The 20,837-nt window shown below is 38.4% G+C and overlaps 1 protein-coding gene across 2 annotated transcripts in view; it reads right to left on the reverse strand.

Annotated features, from left to right (window-relative positions):
• LOC133528563 (protein jagged-1b) overlaps window positions 1–14,075 on the reverse strand; it is a 40,082-nt gene extending 26,007 nt beyond the window's left edge. The window contains exon 1 of one of the 2 annotated variants that reach the window (XM_061865993.1): window positions 13,647–14,075. In XM_061865993.1, the coding sequence (XP_061721977.1) occupies window positions 13,647–13,742 (96 nt within the window). In that variant the 5' untranslated portion in view covers window positions 13,743–14,075. The remainder of the gene's footprint in view (window positions 1–13,646) is intronic. The other variant, XM_061865992.1, reaches the window with a different exon arrangement.
• Window positions 14,076–20,837: the final 6,762 nt, after the last annotated feature.

Genomic DNA, 20,837 nt, shown 5'->3' on the forward strand with positions numbered 1-20,837 from the left:
GGCAGATTTGATTTGGTCAGTCCATCGCATAGGTGGCCTTTTGCGCGGTCTTTTTCCGTTTGCTCTACCCTGCACCACTAGACGCTCTATGGAGTCGTTGTTCCTCCTCGAGACGTGACCGAAAAAAACTGAGTATGCGGGTCTTTACGAGAGTCGGAAGGCGCTGCTTGATACGGAGTTCTTTAAGGATGGAGACATTAGTCCGAAACTCGGTCCAGGATATCCCCAGCATTTTCCTCCAGCACCATATTTCTAGGGCGTCTATCTTCTTCTCCTCTGTCTTTCGGATAGTCCAGGTCTCCGCAGCGTATAAGAATATAGGAAAAACGAGGGCCCGTACAAGCCGAACCTTCGTGGTGTTTGTGACGTTTCGGTGATACGTAGCCTATACGTAAAAACTAGCCAAGACAAATCCTTTATAATTTCAGGATTTTCTACACAGCACAGAACATGGCACCCATATAGATCTCAATTCCGTTGTCGGCGAGTCAACAACAATAGGTACATATTCTTAATATTGAACTTAATTGGCTCTCATTTCACATTTATGTTTTAAATTAATTATATGCATAGACATACCATATCCTATTGTAAGTACAAAGTTTCAGAGCAATCTAGCTAGCCGATTTAAAATGAGAGCGAAACTACATTTGTATGGAGAACCGAATTTGCTGCGGACGCACAATGTAGCATAATCGGATTAGGACTAACCTCGAAATCTCTGTAACAGTCATGAAATTTATTATGTATATAAATTAAAGGCCCCTTTTTCATGCCCAAACCATTTAACATTTGGGGACCTCGAGGAATCCGAGCCATCTTGGAAAATGTGTACCATCAACACAACAGTCAACATTAAAACTTATTAAATTCTACACAAAAAAGTCCTCGATATCTTTGCGGAACAATACATCTTGTTATAGAGAATACTTGCTGAATCTAAGTTTAACGCTTATACACTTCCAGGGGACATTCTCTTAAAAGGAAACTCGGAGGAATATGAATTCTATTTTTAACTATACATTTGTACGTGGTCTACCCCAATATTAACATTTTATTCTACTGCGACTACAACAGAAAGAAGGGTTATGGGTGTAAGTACTGATGTTTCAGTACACCCAGTAGCTTGGTATTAGGATACTGGACGGATTTTTTAAAATGACGTATCGTTAGATTCCTCTTGCCATTCACAACCTACTTTTACTTGTTCTATAAAAGAAAAATCAATACAGCCGCCTTAAGAGGACTCCGAATATTAAATCATATTTTTTCTTCTAGCGCCTAAACTATTGAGTCACAGTATCACCCTGATCAGTAGATCCACAGTTAGTATACAAGTGCTATGCAATACAAAGTTACTAAAGTTTTGGACCCGGGTATGTCCTTAAACTACGTCCAAAAGAGAGGTATGGGCAATGTGAATGTCATCTCGCCTTGTGTGGTAGGGCACAGCACAGCGGATGTCATTCCAGATCTAGAGCAGAGCCCAACTGGGGAAGTACCTCCACCTTACAGAAAACCGCAGCCAAATAACACTTGACCCTACTTATAGTGTTGTGTTCCTGCCGGTGAGTAAGGTTGCCAGAGCTCAACGAGGGGGGTGGGGTTAGGGTCGGCAACGCGCATGTAACTCCTCTGGAGTTGCAGGTGTACATAGGCTACGGAGACTGCTTACCATCAGGCAGGCCGTATGCTTGTTTGCCTCCGACGTAGCATAAAAAAAAAAAACTAAAATTAACGGAAGAAAAAAGTTTAGGGCTAAATAATACGTCATTTAAAAAATCCGTCCAGTATCCTAAGCTACAGGCTGTCCTGAATCCTCAGTACTTATACCCATAACCCTACTTTCTGGTTAAGTTGCAGTCAAGTAAAATATTGATATTGGGGTAGATTATGTACAAATGTATAGTTAAAAGTGGAATTTTTATTCTTCCAAGTTTCCTATTAAGAGAATATCCCATGAAAGGGTATAAGGGCTAAATCTGGGTTTAGCAAGTATTTTTTAAAGCAAGATCATTTTTTTTTTCGCAAAGATGTCTAAAACTATAGATGTAGTATATGTAGAATTTTATAAGCTTGAATGTTGCCTTACACGATTATTGAATAAAGAACGTAGATTTAGAGTAAAACGCGAATTTCTCCTGGATGGTCCATATTTTCCAAGATGGCTGCGGTTCCTCGAGGTCCCCAAATGTCAAATGGTGTGGGCATGAAAAAGGGGCCTTTAACGTATATACATACCAAATTTCATGACTGTTCAGACATTTCGAGTTTGGTCCTAATCCGACTGTGCTAATGCCACTATGTACGTAAACTGTAACTGTACTGCGGACTCAACCTTCACGTTATAATTTTTTAAGTATTAACGTTGACATAGTAACGAAAATAATAAACACGTCAATTGAAGTAAACAATATTATTATATGCAAGAAAATTTTGCAAAATAGGTACATTAATGGTAAATTAATATGTAAAACACCATTAATTATTGAATTAAAATTATGATTTTGTGTTAAAAAATATGAGACCAATGATACAGCCCGATTACACGGGCTACATATTAAAAATGATTATCATGGAAACAGTAAATATACACAGGTGAACAAAGTTATAGTAAAATAGGTGCATAATTTCAGAGCTTGCCTGGCCCACCTGTACCACCTACCATGACCACGGCCGTCTCCTACTATTATTTTTTTCTAATACCTATGGCCTTACTAGCGAACAACAGTATTCCATGTTCTTGATCCAGAATTTAAACCCTTAACTACATATTGGGGTTGAATTTGAAACTCTAGGGCACTAGTGTGGCTCTATGAGAGCGCCTTATATAGGCTTCTGGTGACCAGAGGATCAGCATTGTTAACCAGCGCGGAAATGCACCCAGCCTTCTGAGCACCCTACCGAGCGACCAGAATATAGGGCAAATATATTATGTATACGTTTTTGACTTAAGTGTGTTTATCATGTTTTATAATTAAACTTACAGATGTCGAACTACCAGCAAAGTTTTTGAAGAGGTGTAGTTTTTATATTTCCTGGTACCAAACTGATACAGGAAATTGGAATGTCAGTAAATAATCTACACCGAAGACAATGAAATATAGTCACATAATACTTTAATGTTTTATTTTATTAAAGAAAGCGGTAAAAAAATGTGTTAACTGAAAAAGATAAATTTTATTTTATTTGTAGTTGAATAACAAAATATGTATTTAATCTCCTTTTAACATAGGAATTCTCTTTGTGTAGGTACATATAAATAATAGGTACTTAGGTCTTGGTAAGTAATATAGACAGTACAGTAGGTTTTATCTTAATAATTTGAGATCTCATACATGCGTTCCGATATATCTGATGGCGACTGTACATACAATGGGGTCGCGTATACGAGTACAAAGAGCATTAAAATAGTTGTTGATAGACCAAGTGAGCGAGCTACTATGGTACCTATCTTTATATCAATTTTATGCATTATGTAATAGCGCAATACAGAAAAAAAAAATGACAAATGTAGTATTATTTTTATAGTAATAAAGGTTATTCATGAACCATCTCGTAATTTAAAAAAAAACGGACTTTATCTCTAAATCATATGCCTTATATTTACAGATGTGTTAGGTTACAACTTGGTTCGTGAACGTGGTTTAGAAGCAACTTGAGACTGGGTGCGGAGTAAATTGCATCAATTTTTTTTACAATTTTGAGCGTTTATAGGAGAATATGTGGAGCGAGCATTATTCGACGTGTAGGTGTGGGTTCAACAAAAAGATCGTATGTCAATAGTTCTTTATTGTCTTTAAAATTCAATTAATAATCGCCTTTATCGACCATCAACTGTGTGGTCACTTTTTAATTGATTGACGTTGTCAGGTACAGTTTCACTACTCGCCGCCGCATTGTTCATAGCGCATTACTTATCCTATCGAATACAAGATGTCGCTGATTCCTGTAAACTTATGTTTAAAAAAAAAAGACGCTTTACTCTATGCCATATATTGTAAGAAAGGAAGGGTATTCCCTGTCGTACGTCAAAAAATCCAAGATGGTGCCCAAGCCCATGGACAAAAAAGTCTAGCAATAAAATCAACACTTGTCAAAATTTGACATTAGCAATCCACAGTCAGGTGACAATCAAATCAAACCGAACCACTTCGAGTTCAGAGCCATTTCAAACTATATAGTAGTAATAAACAAAGTTGATTTTTGTTTGATTATTTTTTCTATGAATGAGTTTTGATTGTTCCAAATGATAATATCCACAGTTGATAGAATCAACACTTGATACAATCAACATGCGATAGAATCAAGTGTTGATTTGATGTGGACGCGAAATTTGACAGTTGTGCATCTCGAATAAGGCCCCAGGTTGTCCGCACTATTAGTTGGCATGTAAACACTTATCACTATAATAGGGCGGTCTTTCGTTTTTACCTTTATTGCGCACACTCGCGGGTTATCGCACGGGACCACCGACACATCGCGGAATATCGCACTCCTCCACAGCAAAGCGGTACCTCCGTACGGACGTCCACGCAACATTCCCGACGATTTTATGGGGAATATTCAAATAATAACAAAACAAACAATTTAATAAGTAGGTACTTACCTACACGGTGTATTAATTATATAGTTATTGTTTATTTGTTTGATGATATACCTAAGTTCTTCTGTTAAATGTAATAAATTATTGTAGCCCGAGTTTATTTGACTATTGCACACATACCGAATACTTACTTAGATAAGTACCTAAATATGAATATTTAGGTACTTATTACTATTGAAATAGTAATTGATTTGCAATCTCTTTTTGCTTTCTAGACACATCGAATACAGTGTTTGTCGGCGGCGGCGCGTGAGGAGTGGGCGGGGCGTGGCGTGCGGGACACGGCGCGGCCCCGCCCGGCGCGCGGCACGCCCACGCCGCCGCCGCGCCGCTCCACCCGCGCCGCCCACGCCGACTTTGTTTACCAACAACGCCGTTCAGGCGTGACCGCGAACACGGTTACGGTAAATAAATAAATATTTGGGGACAATCTTACACACACCGACCTAGCCCCAAAGTAAGAAAAGCTATTATTTATTTATTTATTTATACTATGGGTAATAGGCGTCGATATACATACGTATATTGATAAATACATACTTATATATATATAGAAAACATCCATGACTCAGAAAAAAATATCTGTGTTCACTACGCACTAGGCCAGACCGGTCGTCCAAATGAGATTAAATAAGATTTTGCTGTTACGAGTATATCATCCATAATTCCATTATCCATATTATTGAGTTATTTTAATTGAAGTATTCCTCAGTTAGGTACTCACATATTCTTTTTTGTAGTGTATTGACTTCACTTTCAGGTAGTTAGGTACATGGACTTTCCACTTTAGTGTATTTGCCATTTTTACAGAAATGTGCCTCCCAGAGAAAAACCTCTGTCAGAGGTTAGATTGGAGAGATGTCCTGACTACCCAAGATACAATCTGATGGACATTTACACTTGACGTAGCAGCGGGAAAACAAAGCGCGATTTCACGAGGGGCTTACTGTACGTTCTTAAAATTGCGAAGATTGTACGATTTAGGCAATATTTATTTTAATACGAGTCCAGGCCCTTCCTGGTCACTTGTATAAGTTTTGGAATGGAATCATCCTGAAACGCACGGCTCATTCTCCTGAAGTCCATTTCGTATGACGATTTTCGGTCCCCGGGGGCAAAAGAATTAATACACGATTATTTTAACTGGTGGCATAGGATTACTGAGAGATGTCAGAATCTGCCAATATTCAACTTTTTTGTCCATTGTTTTTATAAACCGCACAACTGTATACTTGTGACGTCGCTTTTGAATGATATTCTTCTCTATAATCATCTGTTAAAAGAGTACAAAAAACATTAAACAATCGTGAAAGCTAGGCTTGATTACAAAAATATAACTGAAACCTATTGTAACTCCGGTGTTGGCCGCGTCCACTATGATTCACATAGGTATCGTAATATACGCTTACGATAGAAAAAAAATCTGATCAAAATTGGAATGACGCTCGATATACAATTTTCAAATTGCCAGCAATTCTGAAATACAAATGATAAGCGAATGGCGTACCTATAATATACCTCAAAAAATAAAAAGTTTATATGTCTCATTTTGTTATATTTATGATCTAAGTGGCCCTTTCCAAGAACTTTCAGTGTTACCTACAATGCAAAAATATTATTCAGACTGTGAATTCCGTTCCATCAACAAAGTTGACGGACCATTCTAACACCTTATAACAACGACATAAAGTTAATCAATGGTTATGACTAAGGTATTTCTGCTAGTTCAGCACCAACGTGGAATCACCATACAATCTAATTAGTTTGATAACTGTAAGACTAGTCTGCGGTACAGGTTATTCCCGTAGCTGCTGCGATCATCATAATCACGTAACGTCATTATATAAGTAAGCGTGTGTCTACTCGTGCTCCGACATGTTTATTTTGCAGCTGTCGGATTGGAGTAAAACAACGTTCATCACCAGGGGTCGGACAAAAAGTGCGGATGACGTCAAACCACTTATAGGATGATTTCAAATAGTATTTTTGATTTTCATAAACAATTATCACTTATCATTTATCAACCTCTTTATTAAACGATATCGCCACTTGAAATGAGTAAGTACGTTTTTGACTGACACATTGTCAATCAGATGAACAATAAATTGACTTCGTTATTGTTTAGCTATTGTATCTTCACGATTATATTTAGCTAAAATTTATATTTACTAATGTATAAGAAAACGCTCTAAAATGTCATCTTTACTCGAATATTGTGGTATCCCACAGACTTGTTCTAACTAATTTCAAATAATTATAACTTATGGTAACAAGTTTCGTGAAATTTATTTTATTCACTACATCACTCTACCACCTGTATTATTAAATCCATGGATTTATTTACGATTATTTTGTTACTTCATTAATACTTCTTTGTTACTACATGTCACACGGAAGTTTAAATACAAACTCAAACATCATCCTGTGTGCAAGATTACGTCATTTTTACGTCATCCGCACTTTTTGTCCGACCCCTGTTCATCACGTTTTGTATTCAGGGTTATTTCAAAGTAGATGTTATCTTTTAGGTTCAGCCAGCTTTTAACTTCTAAGCAATTTCAATTAGACCAAAATATTGTGGAAAAATGATTCCAGACTGGCCTGTACTACAGACACGACAGGCAGACAATACGGCGAACTCTTATAGACAGTAATTAAATTTTGGTACAATTTGGAATGAAAACACTTGTTACTAAAAGAATTACTGTATCCAGCGTTCTAGAAGTAAGTGATATTGAGTAGATTTGTGTGCTACAGGAAGAAAAGCAAGTAAAAGAATATAATGAGTTAATTGTATCAATAATAGTGAGGTGGGTAAGTAAGGAAGTACATATTCTTTATTGCACCAATAATTATATATTTTACATACCTATATGTAAACCTACAAATAAATTTTAAAGGAAAATAGAACTAGGTAACAACAGTATTTACCTATACATACCTATATATTGATAGGTATCTATACAACGTGCCTCTACCCTCTGGACATAGATGAATAGGAGGTGTCGATTAGGGTACTCGACTAGGGTCGACTAGGGGTTCTAACCTATGTACAAAGTCTCATTCCAAACGACACAGTATTAACGGAGAAGTTAATGATTTACGATTTAATACTTCGGAACATACCGTATGTAGAGCCAATAGTAAAGTAAATATATATAAATAAATAAATATAAATAAATATTATACGACATTATTACACAAATTGAGTAAGTCCCACGGTAAGCTCAATAAGGCTTGTGTTGAGGGTACTTAGACAACGATATATATAACGCTGCCATAAGTAAGTACCGGTATTATGATGGTCTTGTACACGAGGCCTTTATTTTACTGTCGCAGGTCACACAAGTCACCTCTCTCCACTTTAACCAGGCGGCTGCAATCCTGTGTTGAATGTTGGTCTCCAGTAATCCGGAATCGTGCACAATGCTCCCAAGATATTTGTATTGGTTGCATTTCTGTACTTCCTGTCCGTCAACCAATATTGGCTCGGAGTCTGAATCGGGGACATTGCACTCCATAAACTGCGTTTTTTGGACACTCAACATAAGACCGCCTGTCTGCAACTGATGCTTCCACGACAGTAATAATCTTTGTAGCTCTTCTCGGCTCTCGGTACACACTGTTATCGTCATTGCGAACGGCTAATACAGTATCCTCCTATTTATTAATGATTTAATTGTATTAAATTAACTTTTAAAATATATTTTTTTATGTTTATCTAATCAAATAATTTACCATATCAGAACATTTAAATACTGTCTATTATAAATTTCACAATATATTACTTCGCTGTAATGCTGTGTAAACTTTTTGAATCAATAAAATAAAAATAAATTCCTGAGAAGGTACTCTACTCGGGATCTCGGTCAATGGCCATCAGAGACATACATATAGATATAGATAATATACATATTACACTTTTCACTTTAGTAAAATAGGAGTGCCACATGGCTTGGCTGGCTGGCTATTAAAAATCTGCTCGTTCAGTTTATTGAGATAAATTTTGCTTAGAAATACAATGAAAATATTAATAATACAAAATAATTCGGCCCGCAATGTAAAGCAACACAAAAGTTACGAGATAAATAAATAAATATTGTAGGGACATTATTACACTAATTAACTAAGTCCCACGGTAACCCAAGAAGGCCTTTGTTGTCAGTACTCAGACAACGATTTATATATATATAATATACAAATACTTGAATACATAAAAAACATCCATGACTCAGGAACAAATATCTCTGTTCATCACACAAATAAATGCCCTTACCGGGATTTGAACCCAGGACGGCCAGGACCATCGGCTTCATAGGCAGGTCATTACCCACTAAGCTTGACCGGTCGCCGCGCCGGTGTTTGTAGGTATGTCTGTATCTGTAATACAATTTCGTCAGATAAATTAGACTCCGCTTCCCATACCTACTTACTTAAGTAAGTTGGATGACAATGCAATGTTATGGTACCATCGAGTCGATCTGATGATGGAGACCGGGGATGGTGATATAGCAGCTCTGTGATAAAACAACGCAACCTTGGGTTTCTCAGATTAGTTGACTGTAGAAAGAAAAGTACTACAGTCTGCAATATCAAAAAGCGGCCAAGTGCGAGTCGGACTCGCCCATGAAGGGTTCCGTACCATTTATGACGTATTAAAAAAACTACTTACTAGATCTGGTTCAAACCAATTTTCGTTGGAAGTTTCATTCCGTTATTTTAGAAGTTACAGAGGGGGGGACACACTTTTTTTCACTTTGGAAGTGTCTCTCGCGCAAACTATTCAGTTTAGAAAAAAATGATATTAGAAACCTAAATATCATTTTTGAAGACCTATCCTTAGATACCCCACACGTATGGGTTTGATGAAAAAAAAAAATATTTTTATTTTTTTGACGTATTAAAAAAAAACTACTTACTAGATCTCGTTCGAACCAATTTTCGGTGGAAGTTTGCATGGCAATGTATATCATAAATTTTTTTTAGATTTTTCATTCTGTTATTTTAGAAGTTACGGGGGGGGGGGGGGGGGACACACTTTTTACCACTTTGGAAGTGTCTCTCGAGCAAACTATTCAGTTTAGAAAAAAATGATATTAGAAACCTCAATATCATTTTTAAAGACCTATCCATAGATACCCCACACGTATGGGTTTGATGAAAAAAGATTTTTTGAGTTTCAGTTCTAAGTATGGGGAACCCCCAAAATTTTTTGTTTTTTTTTTTCCATTTTTGTGTAAACATCATAATGCGGTTCATAGAATACATCTACTTACCAAGTTTGAACAGTATAGCTTTTATAGTTTCGGAAAAAAGTGGCTGTGACAGAATCGGACAGACAGACGGACATGACGAATCTATAAGGGTTCCGTTTTTTGCCATTTGGCTACGGAACCCTAAAAATTACAACATTTTAAATTATGTAATTTTAAGGCTTTAAAATTAGTTGGTTATTCATTTCGGTTTTTACTTGAACATGGATTTAAAAGTAAGCTAACATTTTATAAATAAAAAGGCAACTCAACTTAAGATCGTAAGTGTTTCTAATTCTGAGTATAAATAACATGAATAATTTCAAATCAACAAATTTGTGTACAATTTTACATACAATGTATGTATGTATATATTACTGTGTAAAACACAAATATGGCACAGGATAGGCAGTACAAAGGTGAACTTAATCCTTAAAAGGAAATTCTTTTTAAAAAATGCTCCTGATGACTAGAGTAAGTGTTAGTCCGGGTATTGCTTTGATGATTGAGCATTTGAGAACACGCTCGGGATCTGCGTTTCGGTTATGTACATATTATGTGTGTAGCTACGTATATTTGTGCATTGTGCACGATAGCTGTTCTAAAATATACGGAATCCCAATCAAGATTATGTATGTGTGTACCTACTTTCTTAATACCCATACAAGGGACGATTCCAAAGAAAAGTGCATTACGATTGAAATAAAAGTCAATTGATATTTTATTAATACTTAATCAATTACTCTTATTGATTAAAAATTAAGAATTACTCTTATGATTCTTGTTACTCATCCTTTTTGGTCAAGATATTTATGACATGTTGATATAGACTAAACAGTAACATCTCCCAATTAACAAAATTTCTTTGAAAAGTAAGATCTGATTGTACCTAAATAGGTACAATCAGACAAACAAAACAAACAAATATTTAGCAAACAAGATCTTTATTTCTTGGATCCCACCTCCCTAAGACTGGCGACTGGTTTGCGACTCGGGGTTTCGGTATGTACGCCACATATATGCTCTTGTGGCACGGACGTGGACCGACTGGGACACATTGGATTATCTTGTCAAAAAAGTGCAGGTCGTTTTTCAAGACATGCGTCGCTTAATGACATAATCCGTCGATATCTTGCCACCATCAATGTGCCTGCCCTTCTTGAGCCGACCGGCATTATCAGGGATGATAGCAAGAGGCCTGATGGGGTGTCATTGGTTCATTGGAGCTTGGGACGGATGTTAGTGTGGGATGCTACCTGCGTAGACACACTGGCACCGTCCCACCTCCAATGGACTAAGGTAAAAGCGGGTAATAAATATAAGAGCCTCAGTAGAGAGTACCATTTTGTACCATTTGGCGTTGAAACTCTAGGTCCATGGGGTCCCAGCGCGCACTAGTTGTTTGGAGAAATCGTGAAACGTCTGGTTGACGTAACTGGTGACCGAAGAGCTGGCGGCTTCCTCGCACAACGTATCAGTATTGCGATACTACGAGGAAATGCCGCCAGCATCCTTGGTACAATGCCTCAAGGGCCTATTTTAGATATAAGCTAGTTATAGTAATCATCTGTATATATCCATTATGTGTATTGTTATTGAAAATAAATACTTTTAGCGTTTAGCAGACATGTATAGATTTAATTGCCTGTTTATTGCTGAGCCCACTGCGTTCAAAGACTTTCACAACAGCATCTCTCAATAAGTACTGGTTTTGAAAGGCTTTAGATCAGATTAATGCAAGGCAATTACTAAACAAGCATAAATGCTAATCTGCATGAAAGCTAACAAATAAGCTGGACAGACAAACATTCAATAAGTACAATTGAATGAAGCGACTTAAGTATTACAGGTGCCTTCGCGGCATTAAGGTGTCAAGCAGAGTAATGGCTTACAAGTTTACACTTATTGGATTATTTGTTGTAAATGTCAAGATTTTTTTTTTGTAATTTACCTTTAACACCACTGTAACTACTTTTTTCTCCAAATTGACTACGATATCTTTTACATATCGCAACTAACTGGACCCGGGTATGTTCTTAAACTACGTATGGGAGACTGTTTTTCGGGGCTTTCATATTTGAGATGTGTAATAAGCAAGTGCTGAACAAATATTTTTAGTAAAATTTCACAGGGGGCGGAGAATTTAGAAAAATGGAAAACAGTAATTATTTTAATACTTATTGAGGGAATTCGAAAAACCGCCCAACTGGTTTTGTCTATGTCCTAAATATGTTTTGATTTGCCCTTTAAAACATTACTTTATCCTCGGTAAGTGAATCACATTAAACATCTATCGGCCCGATTCGAAGAATGAAATACGATAACGATAAGTTCTGGTTAAGATACGTTCTAATTTAGATATCGATTTTAAGGTTATGGCCTTTACACCTGCTAGGCTGTCACTCAAATGAATTTGATTGAAAACCATGTAAAGAATTGAGAAATTCGAAATAAGGTCTGTGACAAACGAAACTCAAAAGTTTAGTGAAATTCTAAGAATTCGGGTCGGGAGTCTCTTGTTCAAAATAGAAACAAATAAATAACGATCACCTTACATGAGCCTCGCCGCGGATGTGATCTGGTAACAGTGATATGATAAAAATAATCCACAAATAAACATGAATGCCTGAGAAAGCTTTACAAAATATAGATGTTTAAACAGCTAAGTAGACTCCTACTAATCGTCACGGCACGGTGCCTTCACATGAATAACGTGATCTCTGGCTACTTTATCATAGATAAGAGAAGGATTTTATTGTTTTGATTGCCTTTGTTAAGTCTTAGGGGTCACGGAGGCAACGACCTCTGGGAAGAACAGAAATAGTCTCCAGTTCCATTTCATGGAGCATTCGTGTTCGGTTTGTGGGATGAGACCGGAGTGGGCACATCGGAGTGCGCGTCACGTGCGCGTGCGACGCGGCGCGCGCTGGCGGTCTCCAGCAGCAGATAACGCGCAGACTCAATGCGATAATCGTGCGGCTTCAGCGGATGCGGCCAACGGAAATTGTCAATGCGACCACCGACCAATGCTCATTTGTCTGATACCAAGCAGATTATTGTGGTACGCATCGCTACTTTTTCTGCCTGCAATTTCCGCAGTTAAAGATAACTTTCCAATCGGCAGTGTGGCTAGCTTTCGCACATGACTCGTGAAGTGTGTTAGGGCCGACATGCACGTCCCCGACTCGCGGCGATTCCCACAGACATTTGCATAATGATGCGAGCTGAATGCCGAATCGCCTCGCGCTGGCTTGTACAGGCATTACTTATCGAATGGTCTGACAAGGACAAACGCTCCACATTTATTTTTACTCGTTGGAATTTGTTTTTTCCGGTATGTTATTAGTTATCAGATGGCTTTTCGGATGCCTAAACTAATTTAATTCGGATATAATGGGTTTATTAGGGGCTTTCATCTATGGATATGGGTATTTCCGATATTATAAGAGGGTTTTCAGATGGTTTTTGGATTCTAATTGCACTGTTTCCTCTAATTAGAGAATAAGCTAAGATATCTAGAGCAAAAGAGAAAAACTGCTATTGACTACCCAAAAGCTACGGAAATTATTGGTCTGGGTAAGGCAAGAACAAGAAGGAAATGTTGCCTATCTGGCACATTGAGACGGGGGTGTGTTTTTTTCTTCTCGAAGTGAGAATTTACGAGACACCAGTCTTAGCCTAAGTTACCGTGTTGTGGTCTCTCGGGTGTGTAATATGTGATTTGTCTATGCCGAGCAGCTAGAGGTATGGCATGGAACCAGCAGAGTCCAGAAGGTGTGATGACGTACATGCAACAGGGCGAGCAGGAGCAGCAGCAGCGGGGTGGCGCTCGCCGACGCCGGCGCTGGGGGCGGTGGCGCGGCGGCGGCGCGGGCGCGGCGCATGGGGCCGGCGGGCGCAGCGTCAGCCGGGCGCCCGGCGCTGCCGGCGCGGGCGCATGCCCGCCGCCAGCCGACGACCGCAGCTCTGGCCGCGCGTGGCGCCGCGGCACGAGACTCTATCACTGCACTCGTAGTCACTGTAGCACTGAGCGGGCGCGTGTGCGCGCATGGGTCGGACTGCGCGAAAGTGAGGTCGGCGTGCGCGCGCCGCGGGACTCGGCGAGGGACTGAACCCGCGCCGCCGCCGCCCCCTGCTCCCCGCGGCCTCGAGCCTCCGGGCCTCTCCCGCCCTCCCGCTGCACTGATTTGATTTATTTTTATTGACGTTGCTCGGGCGCAGCGGGCGGCGGCGCTCTACGCGAATTTTAAGATGGAATGCAGATAGAGTTTGAGATCGTTGCTCCGGGTTGTTGGGCTGCTGATATGTAGTTGCGCAAGGGCTGTAGTTAATTATATCTTTAATTATTTTCATAATTAAAGATATAATTAACAATTCAATTTTATCTGGGATATAAAAGCTACACCAACGATAATATTGTTAGAATAATAATTGTTGTTGTATTGTAAGTTTTTGTAATTGGGATAAAATTATAAAACTTGGCGTATTTTAGGGTTACAAAATAGGGGAGTGGCCCATTGAAAAAGGTAAGGTTTTTTTTTTTTAATTCACGGTATCTACATTTAACTCCATGTAGGTATCATTGAATCTTCATTTAACAATGCATCTCACTCAGGCGTATCTGGGGGCACGATACCTACCTATTCTCGAAGCGCTTCGTCGTTTTTTTGAACCCTCATAACTTGGGTTCGGATTATACCACATAAACAAATTTCTCGGGGATAATGTCAACAGTGGACTTAATAAGCGTAAAAAAATTCAATTGCATAGCTCTCATACTTTACATTTTATTAATATCTAAAAAACCCCGATTTCGCCACTGAATCACTCACTCACTGATGATCATCAACACTCTTAGGGTATTCCTAGGAAGCTGAAACGTGGTATGTTAGATAGTATTAGTATATAAACAACAACAAATTTTTTTCCCCCTAAGGGGGTGAAAAGGGGGGTGGAACTTTGTATGGGGAATCAATAACCACTGAACTGATTTAGTTGAAATTTGGTATGTAGATAGTTTTTGTTATGGAAAAGGATATAGTATATAATAGATTTCAATCCCAAAATCACCCCGAAAGGGTGACAAAGCGGAGGAAAAGGGCGTTAGGGGGAAAAGGGGGTAGAAGTTTCTATGGGGAATCAGTAAAAAAGCAGATTGTATAAAACATGCCCTCAGATACATATTTCAGGATTTTTAAAAGTAAATCACCCCCAACCCTTTAAATTAGGGGATGAAAGATTGTCATAAGCGACTTACAAAAACATGTTACTACAAGAAGTAAGTATTATAAGTAAGTAAAATAATGAATACATTTTTCACCTTACGCCCATGTGACGGTAGTGAAACTGTCAAGCCATATAGTAAGTAAGTGTTTTATTTGTAAATATAGGTAGAATTATATATATGTGGTTAATTATATATAAGAATATATGTGGACTAAGGTGTAGAGGTTGTTAAGTTAGGGCTTGTAGATTTAGAAGCTTGGCCCTACTATCTGATAACTTTTTGACAGTGCGAGCCTAATGGTTTCGTCTTACATTTTACATGAAAATGTTTTTGATGGGATTGACTATGTGCGCGACAGTATGGGTCTCAAAGAGTAAATTTTACAATTTCTTATGATGCCTGTCGGGGACCGGGGTGCATGTTGCGGTCACCCACGGCCGCCGACCGCCGACATGGAGCTGGCGGCCACCGCAACGTCAGCAACATATCGCGCGGATAAACTGCTTGACCGCGACCGGGTTCAGCGTGAAAGAACCACAATAATCAAAATGTAATAATAATAGAAAAAAAAAATTAAAGTCGCTCAACTTCTGCCATAGTCTGAATATGACAGAGAGTAGCACACACCGTCGTGGTCTTGGTCCACTAGAAAAACGACGCGTATTTATAGATCAAATGTTTCTATATAAACTTTGAAATGGCCTCACTGATTCTTCCACTCTTCTGGAACAAAAAATGTTTATTCCTCGTCTTATTCCCTCTCACCACCTCCAAATATTCCACATCAGTTTTTGTAATTCTAATTTCGCCAGAAATACTGTCTTTAGACGAGCCTGTCATGAGTAAAATGTTTACTTTATAAATCTAGATATCTTCTCATTGTCTTTGGGTGAATATAGTAGTGGTCTGCCGATCCTAAAATTCCCATAGGAGTGTAGCTGTCATTGTTTTATACTTTTATGCAACGTATAACAAACATATTCACATCATACAGACTTGAAAACATACTCACATCATCTATTCGGAAAAGGGTTTTCTCTTCGCTGCTAGGAAAGATCAAAGTGGCACTTTTCTGTTCTAGGACATTGTTTTGTTATCTTCAACGATACCAACATCATAAACAAGTCTGCAAAAAAATCAGAACTGCCGATGCCGGATTTGACGCAAATGAACCCCGTTACAAAAGGCGAGAAAGTTACTGGATTAAATAAGGTTGCACAGTTTAGAGCGGAACTCATATAATTTTAAATTTAATGGATCTTTTACCGCATATATTTAGAAAAAACTCAAGTATATATTGCTCGTAGTGGTTCTCTATGAGGTATTGGAAACGTTTTGTTAACAGACTCGCCTTAAAAATGAGTAAGCGATTGCACAAAAACAACTCGATATGTTCAAGTGCCCTAACGGAGCGGATCGTATGCCACTTCTCTTCGATTTGACTGATTGAGTTTCATCTTAATCATAATTAATTGATCCCTATCTAATGGAGTCCAGTTTGTTGGAGTTTGCAAATTCAAGTCCATTTAGTTTTTAAGTCGTTCTCTTTATATGGGGTAATTAATTATGCATATAATTAGTCACGCCCGTTGAGTGTATCGGCCCGACTTGTTGCTGGGCAAATGCGAATGCAGAGGAATTTGCATAATAAATACTTATTAGTGAATTAAGATAAATATTTTTTGTACACACTTATCATAAACCCTCTATGATGCCTTCAAAATCCGTAAATAATGGCCACCATTACGATAAACTTTTACGTTTTGTTACAACCAATTTTTTATGTGTGTAAAATAGTGTACATTTTGCAATTGCTTCATTACTACATCAAAATCGATATGGTAATGACATTCAAATTTGGAACATCTCTGAAAAAAAGCAATTCGATTTGACCTGCCTCGGTTCTAATATCAGTCGAGATACTCGAGATGCATCTTTGTTCGTAATGAAATGTCAATTGCATACACTTTTGACAAATCTCGCATGTAGTTTGTATCGAATGATACGGAAAGAGGCCCCCACTCTAGTTAGTGTCTGAATTAAAAAAAAAACTACGGATGCGTGACATGCGTGTAAATTTTTCATTTACCGCCATTTGACGTACAGTTTATCTTTTATTTAGTTTTAAGTATAAAGTGTTTTTAAAGTAACTATAACAAAAGTTTCGTGCGAAATGAGCGATAAAGATATTTCGCAGACGCCACCTCATCCGCGAGTTCTGCCAAGAGAGCAACGATGCCCCAATGTTGGCTGTAATTTAGGCTAGTGAATTATCATAGATAGTTTATAATATGTGTGTAGATAAAATAGTGTATGTAACTCTACATAATTTGGCATTAAAACTCTGGTGTGGTCCTTTTAAGACGCTCAGTTTCTTAAACCCACACTCGTATTTTAATGCCTTTCATTATGTAGCAGTCACACAAACTACTATAAAACGAGACAATTGTAGATAATAAAATCCCAAAATGTTTCCAGATCTCATGTAGAGCCAAGCATCTAACTCTACAAGCCACACAAACTCTACACCTTAGTCAAAATATGTCGCTTAGCCGTTTCGTTACTACAAGAATTATTGTATAATAGAAATGTAATGAACAGTGAATACATTTTTAGGGTTCCGTAGCCAAAGGGCAAAAAACGGAACCCTTATAGATTCGCCATGTCCGTCTGTCTGTCCGATTATGTCACAGCCACTTTTTTCCGAAACTATAAGAACTATACTGTTCAAACTTGGTAATTAGATGTATTCTATGAACCGCATTAAGACTTTTACACAAAAATAGAAAAAAAAACAATAAATTTTGGGGGTTCCCCATACTTAAAACTGAAACTCAAAAAAATTTTTTTCCTCAAACCCATACGTGTGGGGTATCTATGGATAGGTCTTCAAAAATGATATTGAGGTTTCTAATATCATTTTTTCCTAAACTGAATAGTTTGCGCGAGAGACACTTTCAAAGTGGTAAAATGTGTCCCCCCCCCCTGTAACTTCTAAAATAAGAGAATGATAAACCTAAAAAAATATATGATATACATGACCATGCAAATTTCCACCGAAAATTGGTTTGAACGAGATCTAGTAAGTAGTTTTTTTTAATACGTCATAAATGGTACAGAACCCTTCGTGGGCGAGTCCGACTCGCACTTGGCCATTTTGTTTGACGTTATGCCCATGTGATGGTAGCAAAACGACCAAGCCACATTATTTTGACCGTGTGAAGTTAGGGCATGCAGAGTTAGAAGCTTGGCTCTACATTACTTCTGATAATTTTTGACAGTGCGAGCCTATTATGGTTTCGTCTTGGCAACATTTTACATGAATTTTTTTGGTGGGGTTTCGCTTAGGACAATATTCCGTCCCCTAATTTAAAGGGTGGGGGGAGATCTGTTGGGGGGTAAAAGTTCCAAGTTTCAAGAATATTTTACTGTTTGTGTACAGTCACGTCTGAAAATATCGGTACGAAAAATGTGCTTAAAATATGTATACATACACTACCTTAATATATGGGCAATAAAGTAACAACAGGCGGACTTATCGCTAAACAGCTATCTCTTCCAGACAACCTTCAGATAGCGAAACGGTGAAAATAGTTAAGCGTAAGGGTGGTGGAAAAACAAAAGAAAAAATAATAATTGCAAAATGAAAAACGATTAAGACAAAAATAATAATAAAATACATAAACTAGCACTATACACTAAATCATACACTACACAAATTATTACATACAATTTATAAATATATATAATTACATATATGTCACCCAAAAATTTGGAATGAGCATATTGCTCTTAATCGTCGTAAACATTATATTAAGAGCGACGGCGAGGTACTAAATTCCGCTATTTGATATTTTCGGGCTTTTATAAGTTACGCCGGATTTGAAAGTTAGTATTACATATATGGCACATGCTGCAATGTTAACGGAACAGGGTAGTAGCAGGCACGGCCTGCGAGCGGCGTCGCGTCGCGGAGGTCGGGGCTGCGCACGGATCGCCTTATCTCAGAGGTATTATGCAGTATTTCCTGCCGATGATGTTACTTTATTTCCTGTAGCAGAGGTCGCGGCGTGATTCCCTCGGGCTCGTCGTGCGGTGCGGGCATGCGGGGCGCGGCGAGCGGCGCGCACGCGGCGGCGGGCGGCCCACAGCCCGCGGCGGCGGCGCCGGCTCCTCCCGACCAGCTGCGCGGCCGAGCCTCGGGCAAGGCTGCGCCACCGTTGCCGCTGCAACAGATGCACCACGATTACTACAAAGCTCATTCATACAACACGCACTCGTACAACTGTTCCCGTAGGGCTCGTACAAGTCCTTGTAATTGTTGTTGTGTATATTTTATAATTCTGGATGTGTTTTTTTTTGTTTGTACTCGTATGTGTCGTGTATCCATAAGGCTCAAATAGCGCATAGCGCGCATAGATTATGACAGCGAATATATGGGTGTGGTTGTAAGATGGCGAATCTAAGATACAAGATTAAACAGTAATTTTCTATAATAAACCAGTGTTTGCTTTTAAAATAAGAATATTATATTGGCGACGAGGACAAAAACAAAACCATGGCCATGATAGGCAGTATAGAAAACTATCGCCAAGGAGGCGATTTTGTGGCCTACATTGAGAGAATGGAGCAGTTCTTTATAGTGAATGATATCGAGGACGAAGCAAAAAAAGTAGCATTGCTGATAACATTAATCGGGCCAGAGTGTTACGGCGTGCTAAAAAATTTGTTATCCCCTGAAATACCTAAAGATAAAACGTACCAACAATTAATAAGTACGCTTAAGGAGCACTACGTTGAAAAGAAGAGCATTATTGCGTGGAGATTCGATTTCTACCGGTGCCAACAAAAAGAACAACAATCTATCAACGATTTTGTGGTAGAAATAAAAAGAGTAGCTGCTAAATGCGACTTTAAAACCTTCCTGGATGACGCATTAAGAGACAAATTAGTGTGTGGATTGAAAAATGAAAACATTATTAGTAAACTATTAGCGGAGGAGAAATTGACTTTAGAAAGGGCAATTAAGTTAGCGACTGCTCTAGAAAGCGCTGCAAAAGATACAAAAAATATTCAACCAGATGCTGAAAACATACAAATGCTAAACCAAAAGAAGAAAATAATCAACAAAACCCCGGCACCCAATAGATCAGGATACAACTCTTACAACAACAATAATCCATCAGGGAGAGTAGAATGCAGATGCTGTGGCGGTTCACATTCTACAGACAGGTGCTACAAAAAAGATTGTGTTTGCTTTGTATGCAAGAAACAAGGACATTTAGCTCATAAATGCCGTTACAGAAATATCAGAAATGTGGATCAAGGACCTGTGGCAATGGAAAGTCGGCAGGAGAGAAGTGAATACAAGCCAGAGGAAGATGTGGTACTGGGCAGCATTGGCAATGTGTCAGAAGAGGATTGTGCAGAACTCCCTTTGTGACTAGGTAACAGAAAATTGAAGATGCAAATTGATACTGGAGCTTGCAAGTCGGTGATTCATCTTAAAGACTATAAGACCTACTTTGCAAGGTATGAACTAAGAAAGTGTTTAGTTAAGTTAAAGGCTGTTTCAGGAAATCCCTTGTTAGTACTTGGGGCTATTAAGATAGAACCCAGAAATGTGAGAAAAGATTTATACCTCATTGTAATTGACTGTGATAGTTATTTTAAACCTTTAGTGGGTAGAAATTGGTTGAGAATATTATTTCCTAACTGGCAAGAAAGATTTAAGCTTCACAAAGTAGGTTAT

The sequence above is a fragment of the Cydia pomonella genome, chromosome 19, assembly GCF_033807575.1.
Source record: "Cydia pomonella isolate Wapato2018A chromosome 19, ilCydPomo1, whole genome shotgun sequence".
NCBI classification, from domain to species: domain Eukaryota; kingdom Metazoa; phylum Arthropoda; class Insecta; order Lepidoptera; family Tortricidae; genus Cydia; species Cydia pomonella.